The sequence below is a fragment of the Psittacula echo genome (genome assembly GCF_963264785.1).
Source record: "Psittacula echo genome assembly, chromosome: 1".
Classification (NCBI taxonomy): domain Eukaryota; kingdom Metazoa; phylum Chordata; class Aves; order Psittaciformes; family Psittacidae; genus Psittacula; species Psittacula echo.
Genome location: NC_137735.1, coordinates 128926426 through 128946197, shown reverse-complemented (window position 1 = coordinate 128946197; position 19772 = coordinate 128926426). Strand labels below are relative to the sequence as shown.

At 41.2% G+C, this 19772-nt stretch overlaps 1 protein-coding gene across 2 annotated transcripts in view; it reads right to left on the bottom strand.

The window, feature by feature from the left end:
- Positions 1-8858: 8858 nt before the first annotated feature.
- The window catches only part of CDC123 (cell division cycle 123), a 38166-nt gene continuing 27252 nt past the window's right edge, over positions 8859-19772 (bottom strand). For both annotated transcript variants that reach the window (XM_080632048.1, XM_080632049.1), the window contains 4 exons: positions 18530-18558; positions 12915-13043; positions 10988-11125; positions 8859-10195 (listed from right to left, as the gene is read on the bottom strand). In XM_080632048.1, coding sequence (XP_080488174.1) covers positions 10169-10195; positions 10988-11125; positions 12915-13043; positions 18530-18558 — 323 coding nt within the window. In that variant the 3' untranslated portion in view covers positions 8859-10168. The remainder of the gene's footprint in view (positions 10196-10987; positions 11126-12914; positions 13044-18529; positions 18559-19772) is intronic.

Genomic DNA, 19772 nt, shown 5'->3' with positions numbered 1-19772 from the left:
GTTTATTTGTTTCAGCCTCTGCTTCAGCTCCTTCAGGTCCTTTTTCCACAAGCGATGCTCATCCCACAGTTCTACTCCAGGAACATCCTCTACCTGAAAAGCTTGGGATGCTCTGGGTGCAAGATATGTGCTGCAAGTCCTGACTCCCATCGTGGTTTATTACAGGAGAGAAAAGTGAGCTACAAAGGAATATCCCACTGGTGAAGATCTCTTCCTCCTCCTCGATCTTAGCTGTGTTTTTACAGCCTGTCTCCATGGAGTCCCTGGAGGTCATGGAAGCACACTTCATCGCCTTCCACATAAGAGGCGATGAAGGCAAGAAGCACAGATTTCCCACCTGAGCTTCTGCACTTCTGCTGCAGAAGCTTCTGTGAACTGTGAAGGACTGAAAGCCACTGTTTTCACTTGATTTACAGCAGCCTCTTTAGGCCTGGAGACCTGAATCTCAGTCTAACAGACTCATCCTACCAACATGCCTCCTTCCCCTTCCCTACTCTCTTTGCAGCCTCAAGATGGATGGGAAAAGACCACTTGGGGAGACACAAAACCTGAGGGAGAACTTCATGCTCAGTGAGGACATTGTGAGATCAGAGTCCTTGCTGAGGAAACCTCAGAAGAAAACAGATCACCAACAGTAGCACACAACACTGTTCTCAGGCTTCAGAGGTTCCCAGTCACTGGTTAATGTCCATCCCAAACAGAACCCCATCTCTCTAGCTGGAAGTGTCAGCCAGGAGACTGATGGTTACATGTGGCAGTCGCAGGTGTCTGGAATTACTCCAATTAATTTACTTAAGGGTTAGGTCCTGTTGTTCCCTTACATTAAAGAGGGCTTTGCAACCATGAAGTCAATACAGCCCTGATCTGACACATGAAAGCTGGAGCTGAATAACTATTAACACCCTCAATAATAAAACCCACTTCAATATTTAGGACTAATGCAGACTTCCTACCGAAAAAAAAATTATCTGTAAACAGCATCTGCAGCCATGTGCTCAAGGTAATAATTAAGGAGAATTATCTTTGCTATGTGTATTAAAACAACATAATTGGAGAAATTATGTGTCCATATTAAAGAGCAGCAGGTAATTTTTTTTGCTTAGGAAATTAACGCCGAGTAACTGTTTCTAGGCCTAGAAGAATCTCAGGCTGAGTAAGAACAGTGAGAACCAGACACCCAAACGTTACACACCAGTTTCTACGCTCAGATGTTTGTGGGAAAGGTCCTCCTTCTGAAAGCACAGGGAAACACGCTGAACGTGATCAGGGGAGTAAGAAGTAAAAGACAGCTCTTTTACTGGTTGCCAAGGTATTTAACATCCGTGCCACTTCCCTAATGGCTAATCCAGTCTGAGGTGCTCTGAGGAATCACCTTTACCTGCTTTTTAGACCCATTCAGCCTTGACTGATGAAAAAGCAGCAATTAGCACTTATTTACAAATTCTCTACGTGGAAAATCAAGTCAAAAGTGTCCAGGTTAATCCAAGTTCTTCGCTAGTCTAACATTCTTGACTCAGACTCATTTACCTGCTGGGTAGCAGAACGTAGGCGAGGCTTGCACAGACTTAGGGTTTGGGGTTCGTTTCTACAGGGACTGATAAAAGAAACTTCACACCAAAGGTTTTGCTGCCTTTCTCATTGATTCATTACTGACTGGTAGAGAAACCACTACTGCAGCCTTTCCTTCAGAGCATCTCACTCTTGCCCATCTCTCCATCTAGCTGCCTATTTTCATTATATTCAGTATTTTTAAGAAAGTTCTTGATAAATCACATTGAAAATGGCAAAGAGTTGAGCAATGATTCCATCACACATCATTTTCTGTAACTAAAACTTACCAGCAAATAGTGCCTTTTTTATTTTCTTCCTTACTAAGGGTATTCACACTCCAAAGAACATCAAATCCCACGAGGTAAACCCTTTGAGACAGAGACTTCCAAAACATGATTCTTCCTTCCCTTTTACATGCCTGGTCCCATTCTGCATCTCCTTTTCAAAAGATCTGCTATCCCTTTTCCAGATGTATGCAAGTACAAAAGGTACCAGATGAGCTTTCTGCCCCTTGCTGTGAGATAAGAGAGAAGAACTTGTCTCCAGGCAATCAGAATCTATCATCAAGCCCACTAGGTTTGCAGCTCAGTGATGTCAATCAAACCCTTGCTATGAGAAGCTGACTGCTATTCCCAGACTGGCTGATTTTACTACTTGGTGTGGATCATCACCTCATGGAAAAAGGAGAAATCCCAAATCCAAACCCAGTGCTGAATTCCCCCTCCTCTTCATCCTTGTGCACTGAGAAGGGCTGAACCACCACATCCCCAGGAGAGATGGTGGCAGCCATGCACACACAGGAAAACACCACAGGTTCCACCTGAAATCAGTGAGATCAAGCACAGATACAGCTTTGAAAGTGCATGTGGCACTCACAGGTGAGATTTGAAGTTTGAGAGGGGGATTGTCTCACTGGAAAAGGCTGAAATTTTCACTGCATCCTGAATAAGTGGGTGAGGAAGGGCCTCAAGTAAGACTGAGCATAAGCAGTATTATTCCTGCAGGTTCCCAGACTCCCCTTGTAGCTTGCTTTAGAGCTGTGATTAGAATATCTTCTCTAAGGTCTCTCCTGCTCTTCTTTGCTATGAATTAGCTGATTTCTTTTAGAAACAACATGGAGCTCAGCACCTTTCCCTGTATTGAAGGATTCAGATACTGCTTTTTCTAATGAATCACGTTCCTGTGTGGACAATGAATTGTCCCATAAACTATTAATTTAAAGGCAGATCTTGGTGCATCCCTGAGGCTGAGCTTGAATGGCCACAAGGCAGTGGATGAACGTGTCTTGCACTCCAGCTGCTGCAACACTTTGACTCAGGCTTGGACATCCCACCAACGCTCCCAGCTCTGCCAGGGCACTGTCAGGCCCATGGCATGAGCATACAAGCCTCTGCTGGGGACACAGCTCCCAGGATGAGACCACCACACACATGACATAAATGTGGATCAAGGAGAAAACTCCACTTTAACTGGATGCAAAGACAGCTGAGAAGTGGCAGCTCCAGAGAACCCAGGGCTCCCACACTGGCTGCATGCTGCAAAAGGAGCTGCGATTGCAGTGGAGAACCTCCAGCAGCCTCATCCAGCCTCGACTCTTCCCTCCTCAGTCCCTCCATTTAATCCCACTGGCCCCTCAAAGACATCCTGTCCCGGCCAGCCCTGTCATGATGCCCCATGGCTGTATGTGGAGCATGGGGGTATTCTGCTTCCATCCTGCCCAGACACGGTGATGCTGCGTTGCCAGGAAGCAGCACTGTGACATGGTGAGGGCCCCACCAGGAGAAGGCCTTTGGGTGCTGGTAATTTTTTTTTCCCTTTCCCCTTTTAGTTCTATATTCTTTTCTTTTGTTATTTCCCTTATCATTATTATTAGCAGTAGCAGTAGTATTATATTGTACTTTAGTTATTAAACTGTCCTTATCCCAACACGTGCTCTTTGCATTCTTTTGATTCTCCTTCTCATCCCAGCTGGGCAATGGAGGTGAGAAGGTGAGCAAGCAGCTGCAATGGTGCTGAGTTACCCGCTGGGTTTAATCCACAACATGCTTCATAACTGCAGTAGTTTTCTCTAAGCTTTTTGAGTTCACAGCTCTCCTCCGTTTCTGGGTTGCCCCCTGGAAAAATCTATCTGGGACTGCAGCATCTCTCCTGTGAGGAAAAGCAGAGAGAGCTGGGACTGTTTCACTTAAAGAAGTGAAGACTCAGGGGGGAGCTCACCAATGTATGTAACTGGCAAGTTGAATATGAGTCAACAGTGAGACCTGGCAGCCCAAAGGGCCAACCATGTCCTGGGTGCATCATAGCTAGGTGGTCAAGGGAGGTGACTCTCCCACTCTACACTGCACTGGTGTAGCCCTCCTTGAGTTCTGTGTGCAGTTTTGGGTGCTTCAATGTCAGAAGGACTTTGAGAGAGTATGCACAGGAGGGTGACCAAGATGGTGGAAGGTCTTAAGGACAAGACTTACAAGGAGTGACTGGGGTGACTTGGCTTGTTCAGCTTGGAGAAGAGAAGGCTTGGAGAAGAGAAGGCTGAGGAGTGCCTTCATGACAGCCGACACCTTACTCATGAACAGCAGAGAGCAAGGTGCTCATCTCCAATCTCTGATGGCCAGTGATGAGACATGAGGAAATGGAACGAAGCTTTATCAGGGAAAATTCAGACTGGACATTAGGAAAAGGTTCTTCACTGAGAGGGTGGTTGGTCCCTAGAACAAGCTCCTCACGAAAGTGGTCACAGCATCAAGCCTGTCAGAATTCAAGGTGCGTCTGGACCTCCTGCTTTTAGGCATATGGTTTAGTTTCAGTTAGTCCTGTGAGGAGCAGGGGGTTGGACTCGATGATCCTTATGGGTCCCTTGCAACCTGCGATATTGTATGAGGCCCTCAGTGACATAGTTTAGTGGTGGACTTGGCAGTCCTGGGTAACGGTTGGACTTGATTTAAAGGCCTTTGCCAACCTAGTTGATTCTATGATTCAATCTTTGGCCACTCTCCAGTGACCAACATATTTCTCACAATGCTGTGCCTAAAATGACACATCTCAGTACACCAACCCCACATCAAACAAAATAATCCCTCATTGCTTCCATCCCTCTCTCCTGCTAGTCCAGAACAACACCTGCCTTTTTCCTCCCCCACCAGCTTATTATCGCCTTACATTTAATGGTCTCTACTGTAACTTATCCACTCCCACTGTACTGCTGCTCTGCCAGCTCTCTCCCCATTTTGTACTCGATGTCTGATTTCTCCTCCTAACTACAGCACTTTGCACTCGCCTTTATCAAATTTCTCCTTGTTATTTCAGACCATTTTCTCTATGTATTATGGCCATTTAAATTCTGATACAGCCCTCGAAAGTGCCTGCGTGTCTTCTCAAGCCAGTGACAAGTGCAGATTTTTATACTGGCTATTTATTTCCCTGCTCCAGCCATTAATGAAGTTATGGAAAAACACAGGGCCTGCAATAACATGTATCATGGTCTTGCTCACAATACCATCTCTGGCTACATACCAATAGCTATTCCAAGTGCAATTTTTCTGCTACATTGTGACAATTTAGTTCATTTCCTTTTTCTTTTTGGTTGTAAAAAGGACATAGGCAAAGAAAACATCAAATGCATCCGTTTTGCCTGAATCATCCATCATTTTTCTCTGTCCCCTCATCTTATCACACTTAATCATGTGCCTTTCCTTCCAATTTCTGCAGTTTCATTTTGATTGATCCTTACAAGTCCTTGCTCTGCCATTTTCCCTACACATGAGGAGACTGCTGCTGGGCCATTAAAAAAGCACCTCTCTCCAGTTACCCCACCCATCATCTCCCAGACAGACCCAGGTATTAATACCCACACTTACCAAGCTGCCTTGCGGTAAGTGGTCCTTATTCTGCTGCTCTCATCTCCCTGCTTTCTCAAGAGCACCAAATGCCAACTCCACAACCACCTCTGACTTTAGGAATTTTAACAACTTTGAATCAGCGTGACTGTAATTCAGAACAGCCAGCTGTGGAAGAACACCCTGTATCCCCTGAAATACAAACTCTGCCCTCTGTGAAAAGAATAAAATCCATGAACTCTTTGTCTTTTCAAGTCTGTCCATGTTGGGTACTTTCCCAACAGATGCCTAAGCAGTGAACACCTCCTATTTCCATCAGACTTCATTGAGAATACTGGTGGATGAAAAATTGGACATGAGCTGGCAGTGTGCACTTGCAGCCCAAAAAGTTAGCTGTATCCTGGTCTGCATCAAAAGAACGTGACCAGCAGATCAATGGAGGGGATTCTCTCCCTTTACTCTGCTCTTGAGACACCCCCCTGCAGTCCTGTGTCCAGCTCTGGGAGTAACAATGCAAGATGGACATTGGAGCAAGTCCAGGGGAAGCCACGGAGATGCTTTGAGGGCTGGAGCAGCTCTGCTCTGGAGCCAGGCTGAGAGAGCTGGGCTCTTCAGCCTGGAGAAGAGAAGGCTCTGGGGAGACTTCTAAGGCAGCCTTTCAAAACTTAAAGGGGACTTCTGGGAAAGATGGAGAGAAACTTCTTCAAGGGCCTGTAGTAATAGGACAAGGGGCAGCAGTTTTAAACTGAAAGAGGGAAGGTTTATATTGACAATAAGGAAGAAATTTTTACTATGAGGGTGCTGAGGCGCTGGCACAGGGTGCCCAGAGAACCTGTGGCTGCCCCATCCCTGGCAGTGTTCAAGGCCAGGTTGGACACAGGGGCTTGGAGCAACCTGCTCTAGTGGAAGGTGTCCCTGTCCACAGCAGGCAGTTGGAACTGGATGAGCTTTAAGGTCCCTTCCAGCCCTAACCATCCTATGATTCTCCAGTCTCACTGAGTACCTTCTTCCTAGGCAGCACTGCATCCTGGACATCAGCAACAGGCAAGTGCATAAGAACATGAAATTTCTAGCTAAGGATGTCAGATGCAGTTATGAGGATTTCTACAAGCCACACACTGTGACCAGAATCCAACAAGTGATGTTCATTTCACTGAGACTCAGAGATGGCTATTTTCCCCCTAGTTTCAGGTTTTTTTCCAGGTATTACAAAACACTCAAAACCATCTTTTTCTAAGAGGGAAGGAAAAGTGGACAAAGAGGGAGGTTTTAAAATTCAGATCAGTATTATCCATGCTGCTGCTTATTCCAACATTCCCCCAAATACCAGATTAGTGTGGACAACACTGGAAAAAGAAGAATCAAGGGAGTACAAGGAGAATGGACAGTCTGTAGCCCAGTACAGGAGCATTTTTCCAAATCCTGAAGTAAGCCAGTACATGTTAGTAACTATTACTTAGGCGGTTACAGGTATTCTGATCTCCACTATCCATCTGGGAGATTAGATATCACAAGCATTGGCTGGGAAAGTGAAGACTTTTCTTTGGTGCTCCTGGCAGTCCAAGGAGCAGTCCAAGAACTGAGCTTCACTGCACTTGATCCATTAAACACAGCCAGACTTCTTCAGAGCCTGGCATGCATTAACATCTATACAGAACAACTGTGTGCTGCCTTCCCCCTTAATGCTTCATGTCTGTCATCCAGGTGAGATTACAAGCATATTTATACAACATTTTAAGCATATAACTAAGAATATATAGTATATAGCTGGCCCTTACTCAGCAAACGGCAGTCACATCATTGAATCATATGAGCAAGGACCTGAACCAAGTGGAATTTTGTATTTTCCCATTTCTGCATAATGCCTACAGGCAGGAACCGATTTTATGATGATCTGAAATAAAATTAAAACAGTGTCATATACTATTCAGTTTAAAACTGATCTAAAGCATTTTTAATGTATCAACATTAGCTTCCACACCTCCCCAGGAGGAATGGTTGTTAATTATCCTCATTGATCAAAAGGACATATGGAATGAAAATTCTTTTAGAAGAGGAATCTTTAATCTAGCAGACATAACAAAAACCCAAACCCCAACATCTGGTTACCTGAAGTTGGAGACAGCAACAAAGCATATATAAACTATCTATTTAAATTGTAAGGATATTCTGGGGAATCTGATTATGTAGAAGAGATTTTTATAGTGGGGACTTATCTGTATCAGGGACTGAACATGGACTATTATTTTTTCTCTGCTATCTTTTACAAGTCCTCATTAAGTTTAAGCCTAGAGGAAGTGGCGTAAGCTCTTGCAACTCTGAAATAAAGTTAATTATCAGTGTTTGATGGCTTGGCTGAGCAGTCCATTAATTCAGACAGGTCATTTGTTACCCAAATCATAGGGGAGAAAAAAAAACTTTGAATTCACTCATCACCAGCATATAACTATACAGAGAAGTCTTTGATTTTGTTAAACAGCTGTTGAAAGTGATGAGGGATGCAGGAGTAAGCTGTGCCAGAGGGCACTAGGTAGGAGACAGGAGCAGCAGACAGTGGTCCTTTATTATGGTAGTCCTTTAAGTAGAAGACCAGCACAGGTTAGCAACAAGGAAAGCTGTTTAGGGAGCCAGGAGCTGAGCCAGTGTCTGATTCTACCACCAGCTATCCTAGAAGAACTCAACTATAAATGCAGAGCATCCACAGAAGACTGCAGTTCCTGAAAACATATGAAAGCTGCCAGCAAGCCTAAGAGCTCTGCACTGATTGTGGTCAGTTCACTTGGTGATGCCATTTTCAGGATAAATAACGTCAAGAAGCAAAGAACTGTTAAAAGGACACAACGCTCCAGCCTACTCACCTAAAGGGACACTAGAGTGCACAGGGTCCCATCAAACTGGTCCTAACACCATATACATTGTGGTGAATATCCAGCACAGTAAGCTGTGATAATGGTAAATTAATTAGTGGAGCCCACAGAAAAAGACACAGGAAACTATTTTATAGCTTTAAATCAAGATTCAGTATTGTTAAAAGACAATAATCTGTAGTTTAGAAGCATTTATGAGCCTGCTGGAAATTCCAGGGTGTTATATGTATTAAGAAGTGTGGTGAGATCATCACAGTAGTTTAAGTTATGGCTAGCAATGTTAAAAGAAAAAGGAAAGCTTTGGTGATTTTTTTTAGGTTTTGAAGTTCCCACCTGATTTAGAGAACAAACCCTCTGATAAGGGTGAGAAAAATGCATCCAAAGTCCTGAGGTTATAGCCCAGCTCCGAGTTAATGATAATCTGTGTCCAAAAAGCTACTGAGAGGTGATTCCATCGCTTCAAGGGTAGGGGTAGATCTCATAATCTGACTCCAGGAGCTTTAATGTGTGATGTTTCATCAATGTATTTGGTAGAACTGGATTCTTAGTCTGTATAATCTTTAACAAGAGTAAGTATTCATTCAAAACTGAAGATAAAGACAGTAAGTAACAGATCAACATCTAAGCTCAGATTTAACATCTAAGAACAGATTGTAACCAAGCACCATTATCAATTTGACAGCAAAAGCAAGACAAAGAAACATGAACAGCTTTATATACACACAGAAGGTATCACATAACTGGTTTGAAATAGAAACCAGTTTCCAGGTGCTATAAGCACTTCCAAATGTCCTTTTGTTTCAACAGGAATTGTGCACACTGTTAACAGATTACTGAGGCCATGCAAACACCTACATCCAAAAGTTGGCTGCTTCTTCACCTGAAACTGTCCTCCCCACACCTCCCAAGTAACAGCAACTGGTAACAAGTGCTTCTGTGTTCCCAAATTTAGCCAAGCTTCCCTTTATACAAAAACCATGAAGTACCACCAAATGAATACAGATTTTTAAGAGCTGAAAGAAAAATCTTTTTCTTGAGAAACTCAAAGATGTGATACAAAAGAAAAAAGACCCAGTCCACATATAAAATTACAGGTTGATGTTATGTTTAACTATTTATATTAAAGCCACAGATGATGTCTAATATGAAATAATGTTAAAAAATAAGTTTCAAGAAAGCTTTACTGCAAAAATGAAATACAATGTCGTGAAGTTTAACACAGTCCGTAACTTTAGCTATCGTGAAAATATTATTTACTTGAAATGCATTCAGAATTTCAAATTCCTGAAATGCAAAACTTTGACACCTTAAGCACCCTACTATAGCTGCTCTCCAAAATGAAGAATTAGCCTTCATAGCACAGGAAAAAAAAAACGCCTTCTCCGCTTTTTGTTACATAAAGGAAAGATGAGAAGTGCTCTCAAAACAAAGTCAATTTACAATTTTAAAAGCTTATTACAGAAAGAAAACCCATACATCCCTTTCTTTCCTTGTGACTCTGCAATATTTTAAGCAAGGCTGTGCCTAAATACAGAGGATGCTTAATGTTTTAACTGCACAAGCATTAAATGTTGTTGTATTTATCACTAAAGAGTCCAATGGTACACTTCAACAGCATCAATCTTCACATTATGAGATAGGAAAACAGTCTTTCTGTTGTACTCAGATTGCTGCTTGCTTGCATCATGGTATAATTGCATTTAACCTGGAATCCAGCAAGAACTCACCCTGTCATTTCATGTTTCCCTGACAAAGCCTTTTTATATAAACCAACAGACATGCAGGATGAACAGCTCTTTGGTGCTTTCATTCACTATAAAAAGCAGGTTTTCTTTAAATCAATAGCTTAACAGTTATGCTAAATATAGCTTTTGCCACATTCCTTGCTTGTAATTCAATGTAATGCTTCTTGATACTTCAGTCATCTTCTTGCTGATTTCTTTTCTGTCAACAGAACAGGACAGTGCATAACGTTAGGGGACAGTTATCTGAAATAAGAGCACTAACAAATCATGACAAGTGTTTTCAGATGCAGTGGGTCTTGAACAATGAATGCATTTCTAAGCCATTTTTTGAATGGTAAGAGATAATGTTTCTAGGAAATGGAACAAAGCAACATCAGCCCTCTCCCCCATCCCAAGCTACAGAATTTTATTTCCAGTAAGTAACAAGATTTGCCCTGTATGTTAACCAACAGAATATACAACAACCAGAAAACATGATGGTGGTAAAAGTCAGTGGTCAAGATGAAGGCAACCTCCCCTCCCTACCCTAGCTTAAACAGATGGCACATTTTCATGTCACTGTTCATCAAAGAAATAGAGAAATTCTACTGTAAAAGTGTTTAAGGTTTTTTCTTAGTACACTTATCTTCTAACTTTTAAGGAAGTTCTTAAAAGCATTAGCTACAGCCATTCAAAAAGTACATTTCCATTTATGCTACATTAGTATTTACGTTTAAATCAGAAAGAAAACAGTTAGGTTCTTCAGTAAGATTTGTCAAACTGCATTCATTGCTTCCCGTGAAGACAAAATTAATTATCTGAAGCCAGCTCAGTATGAAGGCTTGCTCCTCATCACTTCATAAAAATCAACCCAACAACACATTGTACAATGGCTTCATATAATACTTCTGTTGTTACTATGTAACCTATGTTAATTACAAAAGCACAATTCCAGGCACTTTGATGTTGCTATTTCACAAAGATGAATTAAATGTTTTTTACTACTTCTTACCAGTTTAAGAAAGTCAATTAATTTGTGAACATCCTCTCCTGTAGAAAGGTCCACAAAGTCTTTTGGCAGCCGGTAACTCAGGTATGGACTAGGCTGGACAGTAACTTTACTGTTTGTACAACGGAAAACTGGAGAGTCCTTTGGAAAACATATTGGATAAGACAAGAACAGTGCATTTGAATAAAGCTAGCAGTGTTTCCTGAACTCCTCCATGAGACGGAGTCGCTTTGCCAACGAGTTTATCTGGCATTCACTCCACTAAACCTGCGCTTTCTGAGAACTGTAGTTTTCATATTAAAAACTGTCCCCTTAAGAGCAAAAGTCAAATGTGAGTAACAGACAAATAAAGCCATTTATTCCCTCACTTTAAAATTTCTACAATGTATCAATTATTACTGCACTTAACATACATATGCTTGTAACAGTGCTGTAATAATGGAACTATGAGAAACTTTGGACAGTAGTATCTACATAAATATGTGGATAAAAGAAATCATTACAATAGAATCACTAAACTTGTCTTCACTGGTTCCTTGCTTAAAGCTATGTTTGCAAATATAACCTCTCTGAAATTAAGATCTAAGACTTCCAATCAGTTTATTTACTAAAGGAAAAAACATACCTATAAAATATCTAAAAATATCTCTAAATGCTCAATTGTAGCAACAGGTTTTGGGTAACTTGATACAGGTTTCAGTTTAAGACACTGACATGCAACGCTATTGCCCACTGTATGGCAATAAGCAGCTTCATTTTAAGGACAGAAGTTCAGTAACTTCACACCAGACTCTGTGATCACATGTAAGCTGAAATATGAAGACAAGTCGTTTTAGTTTTCATCCAGACTTACACCAGAGAAAACTGTGGGGCACTAAGAAATAGAAAATCCTCAAAACAAAAATCTGGTATTTCATGAAGAGCTCAAGAATTGGGAGTGTGTTCTAACGAAGAAGACACAGCTTTTGGCAGAAAGGTTCACTGAATGGGTCTTCAAGTGGTGAAACTACAAGCAAACAGCATTAAGAGAGTGGTGTATTTCCCTTCCAATGTGTTGTGAAAATGGTGACAGAACTAAAGCAAAGCTCCCATGTTAAAATCAGCACAACAAAGCTTGTCATTCCAGTTACCTCTAATGCAGTTTAACAGCCAGAAGATGAAGAAAAGCTCACACTCTCTGACTAGCATCTCTCCTCTGACAACTGCCAAGTGTTTCCCAAGATAAAGTAACATGCTACTTCATATCTTCTATCCAGCTGTCCAAGGACTCGTTAAGATGGTCTCAAGCATGCAGTGAGAAAAAAGCTGGAGTACAAATAAATGAAGACTATTCCTCCCTCTCTGCACTAACGGGAAGTTATTTGTTTCTATGGTGGCAATGCAGCTTGCAAGAGGGATAGAAAATCCCTGCTCTGCAAGTCCAGGGAGTTCAACCGGAGGACAAGGCTTCCCTAAGGGTATTTGATATGAGAAAGAGACAAAAGTTAATCTTCTTTTCACCTATCCCCAGACATAAATCTGGAGCTCTGGGAAACTGTATGACAGGTATCAGGAACAAAGCAGAACTTTTAGTGATTAAACAGAAAAATAATAGATTTTAAGAGAAATTGAAAAGAACGCATAAAAACTGTATAAAAGCAATTTCCAGTGCATCTTCCCCACAATGTGGTCAAAGGTACAAGATGGGTTTAGACTGTCTGAAATAAAACTTCCCTTGCAGGCATCTAAAACCAGGATGCGATGCTTGTGGAGATTAACTACCATCTAATACAGTAGATTCTACTTATAAAGAGTTTACATTTCACTAGTTAAGAACTATTTATTTCAATGGAATTTGCACCACAAACTGATTATCAGAAAGACAGACAGAGAACCAATAAAATCCATAACGCCTGTTGGACTTTAGCCCTCCCTCACCACAGGGCTGTACCTGTTCTGTTGCTTCCCCTTCACCCTGGTCTCCTTTCAAGTTTTTCCCTGAGGTCAGTTCTTCCCATGTAAACAGCAGGGAGTCTGTTACTTCACCAAATGGGTTAAAATCTATTAACCAAATCTTACCCTGCAATGGAACAACAGAAGCATTAAAACAAGCTACAGAATTAAAACAAGCAAATCAGAATACACATACTGATATTACTGTAGTATGTTTGGTCTTTAGGTAAAAAGATGTCAAAATTGAAATCACCATTAAAATAACAACCTTTATATTAGACACAGTTTTAAAACTCATTAAGCTATGACTTATTCATTTATTTGTTTAAACAGAAGATCAAACAAAGCTCAAATAAACTGAAATCAGTTCTATGCAAGGTGCTTTCACATGAAATTTCACATGGATGTTCTATCTAATCCTCATGGTCCCGCTCTGACAGCATGAATAAGGAATGGAAACAACCAATCAATCAACCCAGCCAAACAGGGATTTTGCTTTCCATCAAAAGCTACCTCAACAATGCTGTACATTCAACAGACTACAAGAATTGCTATTCTTTGTCTTAGAAAGAACTATGCAAATACAGAGCAGGGTCTGCAAAATGCTAGTAGAGATCATGAAAGCTGAAAGGTGCTGCAGAGATATAGATAAAGAATAACTAAGAAGCATTTTTAATATAGCCATTACTAGAAGTCCAGACTAGTTTCTCCTGCCTCATCTTTAACACATTTGTGTCTCAAACAGTTTCTGGTATTATGCACAACAGCATTCCTGGTTTACAACTGACAATAAAAGCAGAGACTAACAAAACATGTTAAAGGTAACAGAGACGCAGGGGAGCAAGATTTTGCATTTCTTGTCATCTCAAGATACAACCCCCAACACATGGCCATTTTTTCTTACCCAAGGAAGTATATTCTATTCTAATAAAGCAAAACATTGTAATAAATTAAAATTACATGACTACAACTGCTAGTAAGAATTTGCAAAACAAGTATTACATCTGTAAGAAATCAGATCTATCAAACATGGAAGAAAAAGGTTGCTGTAGCAGAAGCAGGACTGAGGGGTTTTTATTGCGTTCAGTAAAGATCAAACGGAACTGGAAACCAAACCTGAAGACTGTGTAGCTACTAAAAACTTATTTGACTTTCTCTTTCTTTCCCTCATTCCTGAAGGATCTTCTTTCTTTAAAAGATCTTGATACAAACAAGTATCTTCAATGATTTACACTACAGCCATCTGGTTTCTAACTGACAAAGATGCTTTTGAAGCCTTCAGTCACAAATACAGACAAATAAAGACCAACTAAAAGGCATTTTTAATATAGTCATTACATGGAGTAACAGGCAGACTTCTTCTCCCACCCACACTACCTAAATCACCCCCACAGGCACTATAGAATAGGAAAAGCATGGAAACCCATATAATACAGAACAGAAATGCTCTGGCTGGTCTGTTACAATCCACGGGGAGTTACTCATGCAGCTGCAGAGAGTCCCACCACAGAAAAACCAGTGATATTTACTTGTAAGTGGAACTGAGGCAGCACCCCAACCACTGAGCTTTCACAGGTCTCTCCCTCTCAGGACAGATCCATGGGGTACAGCTCTCACAGAGATTTTAAGAAGCCAATGCACCACAGGAGCTGTTTGAAACCAGACAGCTACAAGAGAAACTCTGCATTGCAAGGACACTTGAGTGGTTTCTTACTTGCTTCAGAAGGGTGAAGAAGCACAAATCCACATGGCTAAGTTGCAACACCTCTGCACTAATATTGACACCATGGATGCAGAGAGCAGAGGCAAGCTCTGCTACCATTTCCACCTCAGTTCCTCTTCAAAAGGCAGTCACAAATTCTCATTATAAGTGATGTTTTACTTTTGCTAATGGGGACATCTTGTTAGCTCCAAGGCAGCAGGAGCAGGAATCTGGAATGTTAGATTTATTCTACCACACTAGAAAAACAAGCTAATGAACCAATTTAATCACATACAGAGACAACAGCTGGCAAAGTTAGTTCAGCAGTTCAGAGAATCTCTCCTTGCATCAGAAACATTTATCCTTAATGAAGGACTTCCCTACGACAGGCTTTCGCAGAGACTCCTCCTCAGCCCAAATACATGAAACAGCTTTTTCATAGGAATCTAAGATCATTTCTCTAAAGAAATATACCCTGGGAAAAAATGAAAATTGGCTTTGAGATTATTGAAAGCAACCCCTGGTTTTCGTGAGCAACCAGCAGCATTTTTCCCTCTGTGCAGACAGCAGTACACCATCTACAGCACCCACTGTTTCCATGGAATGGTCTTAAATCTGAACTGAGCTTTGGTAGCTGCAAAATGATGAAAAATGGCAAAAAAAACTAAATATTGCTTTTCAGGGCTCATTAAAGGGAGCATATATAACCCTGGTTCAGTAACCAAACTGTCCCATCTTAAGATTAAATGCTCTTTCAAGTCTTACACGCAAAGTCACAATTTAAATGTAGTTTCAGATGACTTGCACTTTGCATCTGAAGTAAAGCTATTTATCTGCCATCTTCTGGTACTAGTAATCTCTGTCAAATGAGAGCACAGAAATGAACAAGCCAGGAAAGCAAAGCTGTGCATATCTGGAGGGTAAAAAATCCCCAACCTGTGTTACATCAGATTTTTCTTCTCATCTTAAACCAGGATTTACCCTGATTATTTTATTTATTTGTTTTACTAAAGCATTAAGCATGCTGCTGAAAGGAAGTGCCTTGACAAAGACTGTTTAAAGGAAGTTAAAAGATAGATAAAATGCAAACTGAACTGTTACATCTCTCTGCCTCCAGCTGCACCTTCATGCAGAGTGACAATGCTCAAAGGCAGAGACACAAACAGTAGTTGGCCCATTAACAAGAGCAGCTGTGAGCTGGTCATGGTCTGGAGCCACTCACTGCATTTCCTTGTCTTACCACAGTGACTTGTCTTGAACATAGTTAGAAGCTGTTAACACCTGGGACATAAACAAAGATCAGCAGCAGAGCTGATTCTCAGGCTTGTCAGCTGTTGCACAATGACTGTGAAATCCTAGCAGCAAATACCCCCAAAACCAAAGTGGATCCAAATGAAAAGAAAAGAGGCTATCAGTCCTGCAACACAACCTCTTCAGCACTAGGTCTCCAGATCATCCAGCTTGGAAGACTCTGTGACAGTGTTTCTTCCTTAAAAGATCACTTGTTTGCAAAGTCCGGCACTAGCTCAGATGAGCTCAGTGAAGAGGGTGTAACAGGAAGGGTGGACATATAAAAGCTTGTTCTCAATCAAGCCACTGCTGCTTCTATGCCACCCTCCAACTCAATGAGCAAGACCTGTGGCACCCTGTTCTGTACACTCTCCAGTAACTAAACCAAGCATGGGGAGGGGGCTGCTCTCATTCACAACCATATCAAAGAACAAGCTTCTCCAAGCTGAATATTTAAGAGTTGAAAGAATTTAAAATAAGCAGACACTGGACATAGCTCTCATTCTGTAGGTGAGGTTGCTGTGCAACCACCCTGATGAGGAGCCTGAGCTCTGGAAATTAATCACACTCAGCAACACTCAATATTGTTTTTGCTGCCTATAACTCACATACAAAGAGAACAATGAATAATACAGTTACAAACCACAAAAGTGTGTGTGAAAGGAGGATCTGACACACAACGGGCTATCTGGCAGTTTACAAGACCTCAGGATAGAAGGCACCTAGATATTTACTAACAGATACATTTTATCTTGACAGATGAAGGAACACTGTTCATTTGAGAGCACGCAGGCTGAAACCTTGTATTAAATAATCTGTATTCCTGCCTCAGGTGGGAGGCAGAGTACCCAATGGCAGAACCTGGTTCAAAGCTGAAATGTTGCTCCTCGGTTTGTCTGACAGCACACTCAAGCCTGATGACCTGAGCTTGGGCAGGTAGTTTTCATTATCATTCAGCACTGCTGATTTTAGCCCATAGCCTGATTTTAGGTACCCATGTCAAAAAGCATGCTGAGTAACAGCACAACAGTTGTTTTTCACATGACACACGTTCCTGTTTAGTTTCTCTTTTGCATGATTTACTATTAAGCAATTACAAAATGCTTGAGCTACGTTCAAAGTCAGAACCAGGACTTACTACAAACACTCCCAGCTCAAAAGAAATAAAGACCTTCTCCAATCCCGTAACTGTAAACAAGTCAAACAGTGAGACTCATAAATGTATAGAGCAAAAAGCATACAGCCATTTGTTTCACATTTCTGGTTTAGGATTTGGAGAAACTTTAAGCTAAACCACTTACTTTTCATGTACTAATGTGATTTGCCAAATCAGGTTGTGATTCCCAGAATCTAGTTTTGATATTTAAAGCTACATAATGCATTTTTGGTTGTGGCTGCTTTTAGAACAATACATGTGAGCCTTTCAAGCACAGTTCATCTGACCTATTTCTCTCCATTGACACTAGGAAAGGCCAAGGTAACTAACTCTGATCTTGGCACCTGAAGTTCAGACAGGACATTTCTCCCCATGCCATCACTATCCAGATGTTTGGGGTTCTGATCGGCTGAACACTCAAAACCACAGCTGGAGCAATTTGAAAAGATTAACTTCCATTTCTCTCACACATGCTACATTCATATCCTCTTTAGACACCTATCCCTTTGTACCCTAGATTTCCACATATCAAGTACAAGTTACCATTTTCCAACCTCACAGGGATAATCTGAAGAAATATTAATGATTAGTTTCAATGAGTTCAGATACTACAGGGAAAAACATTCTGGGGGGACGGAAGTGGTGTACCAGAAGGAGTATTTTTTTTTGTAATAATCCCCTGGTTTTTTTTTTTAGTGAGCAAAATATCACCCCCACCTTTTTTCTGTTTGTTTTTTTTTTTTTTCTTAAATATCACAGCCATTCTAGCTGAATATTCAGATAAATTTCCATCAAAAGCACCCAGAGTAAACACTAAGCAGAGGGAACCGTATCAACAGGTAGTGCTTCACTAAAGCAGTTTAGTAATGTTGAACAATACTGATGAAATACTTCAAATGCCTCAAGCCTGTGGACAATGCCCTTAATAACATGCTTTAGTATTTGGTCAGCCCTGAATTGGCCAGACAGTTGGACTAGAGGATCACCGTAGGTTCCTTCCATATCAGTCTATTCTATTGTAAATGATTTCAGCAAAGACTCTCTGTGTCATAATGAAGACTAATTTGCCTCCAGTAGATCCACAGAACTGAGAGAACTGCAGCTGAAGCGAAGTTACACACTTTTAGACAGGCTGCTTCTCCGGAAGGTATTTACTAAACAATTACATCACTGGCACAGACATATTTACACCCCAATCCTATTATCGTCCTACTGTAGACAGTCTCTTAACATAGAAAAAGACCTGGGGAACAGAATGAAAACGTCAAGTATTTTGGGTTTTTTGGGGGAGGTTTGCTTAGGGGGTTGTTTGGTTTTGTGTTTTCTTCCTTTGTTTTCTTGGGTTTTTAACTTCCCCCCCCCACCCCAAGGACCACTTGTAGGAAGATGAAGCTATCGCTTGCTTCATCTCTGTAGCATTTCAGGAAAGCTTTCCACAGACTAAAGTTATACACAGTTCACTTACCCTGCTGTCTCTGTACACATCAAACACAACTGAAAAGGAGAAAAAGGAAAAAGTTAAGATTAGGATATATAATTTCACAGAAGATGTCTAAATCTTACTTGTGTACAAAGCACAATCTGCAAAGTCAATATGCCCGAGAAACTGCAAGACAAAATTAGGTTCATTTCCAAGAGGGAGTTGAAACATTTCAGTAACCACTGCTAATGCACTGAGAGGTTTTTCTATTTAATAATGGTTTTGTCTGTTGAGTTTTTCCCCCAACAAAGAGCACTTGATAAACTCTTAGCCCAGGGAGAAGTTTATCTTTGACATTACCACTGTGTGATTTACAGCAGAACTGAGAAACTTCAAGGAAGGATCAACTCCACTGTGTCAGACATCCTACTAACATTTAACAGGGGAAAGTTCCTGCTTGACAGAGATTAGAACTGCAGCAAATAATAAGACAAACAGGTTGTAGAAACAAAGGGGGCAGTGGGCGTGCTGAGGAGGAGGTGGCAGTGAAACGGCTGTTTACTGTAACCCAGAGCAGATACAGCACACCTACTGATTGTCAACAACTCCTTCAAAAAAGAACCTTTGCTACTCGGTGATCAATGCAAAGCTGCCTTGGGTAGCTCCATTGTTATCCCTCCCCTAGACTGAATTAAGCCTGAATCTTTGCCCATGCACCTTTCTAGTAGCTTCTGTTCTGTATGTTTGTTCAGCTAGGGAAGTCGACAGATAAGCATTCAGGCATGACTACATGCAGGACTTGCATCAGTTTAGTAGAAAAAAAGAAAGAAAAGCCAGATTTAGAAAAATCTCAGACAAACGTTGTACTGTCACTGCTTCACTAATAAGGAAAGGAATATTTCAGCTAAGAGATTTCCCAATACATGCTGGATAAACTAAATTCAGGATACGACTGAAGAACACTTGAGCCTAAGTGACTACTCAGCAAGCTGCCCGTCAGTAACAGGGATGTTGATTGATCACATCAATGTGATTGGCCACATGAGCAAAGCTACTCAGCAATTTTATCTAACATTTCATGCAAAGTTGGCTTGGCTAAGGGCAAACCACAACTCAACCAGCCCCATTAAGTGGTTTTGCCTATCTAGCCTAAAAATCCACACAGCTCTTTGCTCAGTTACATCACATTAAAACATCACTCTGGGATTAAGAGCTGTACTTCCTTGAGAAGACAAGCCCTGAGAGCCTAAGCCATCAACACAAAGAGGAGCTCAGCAACCCTAGATTT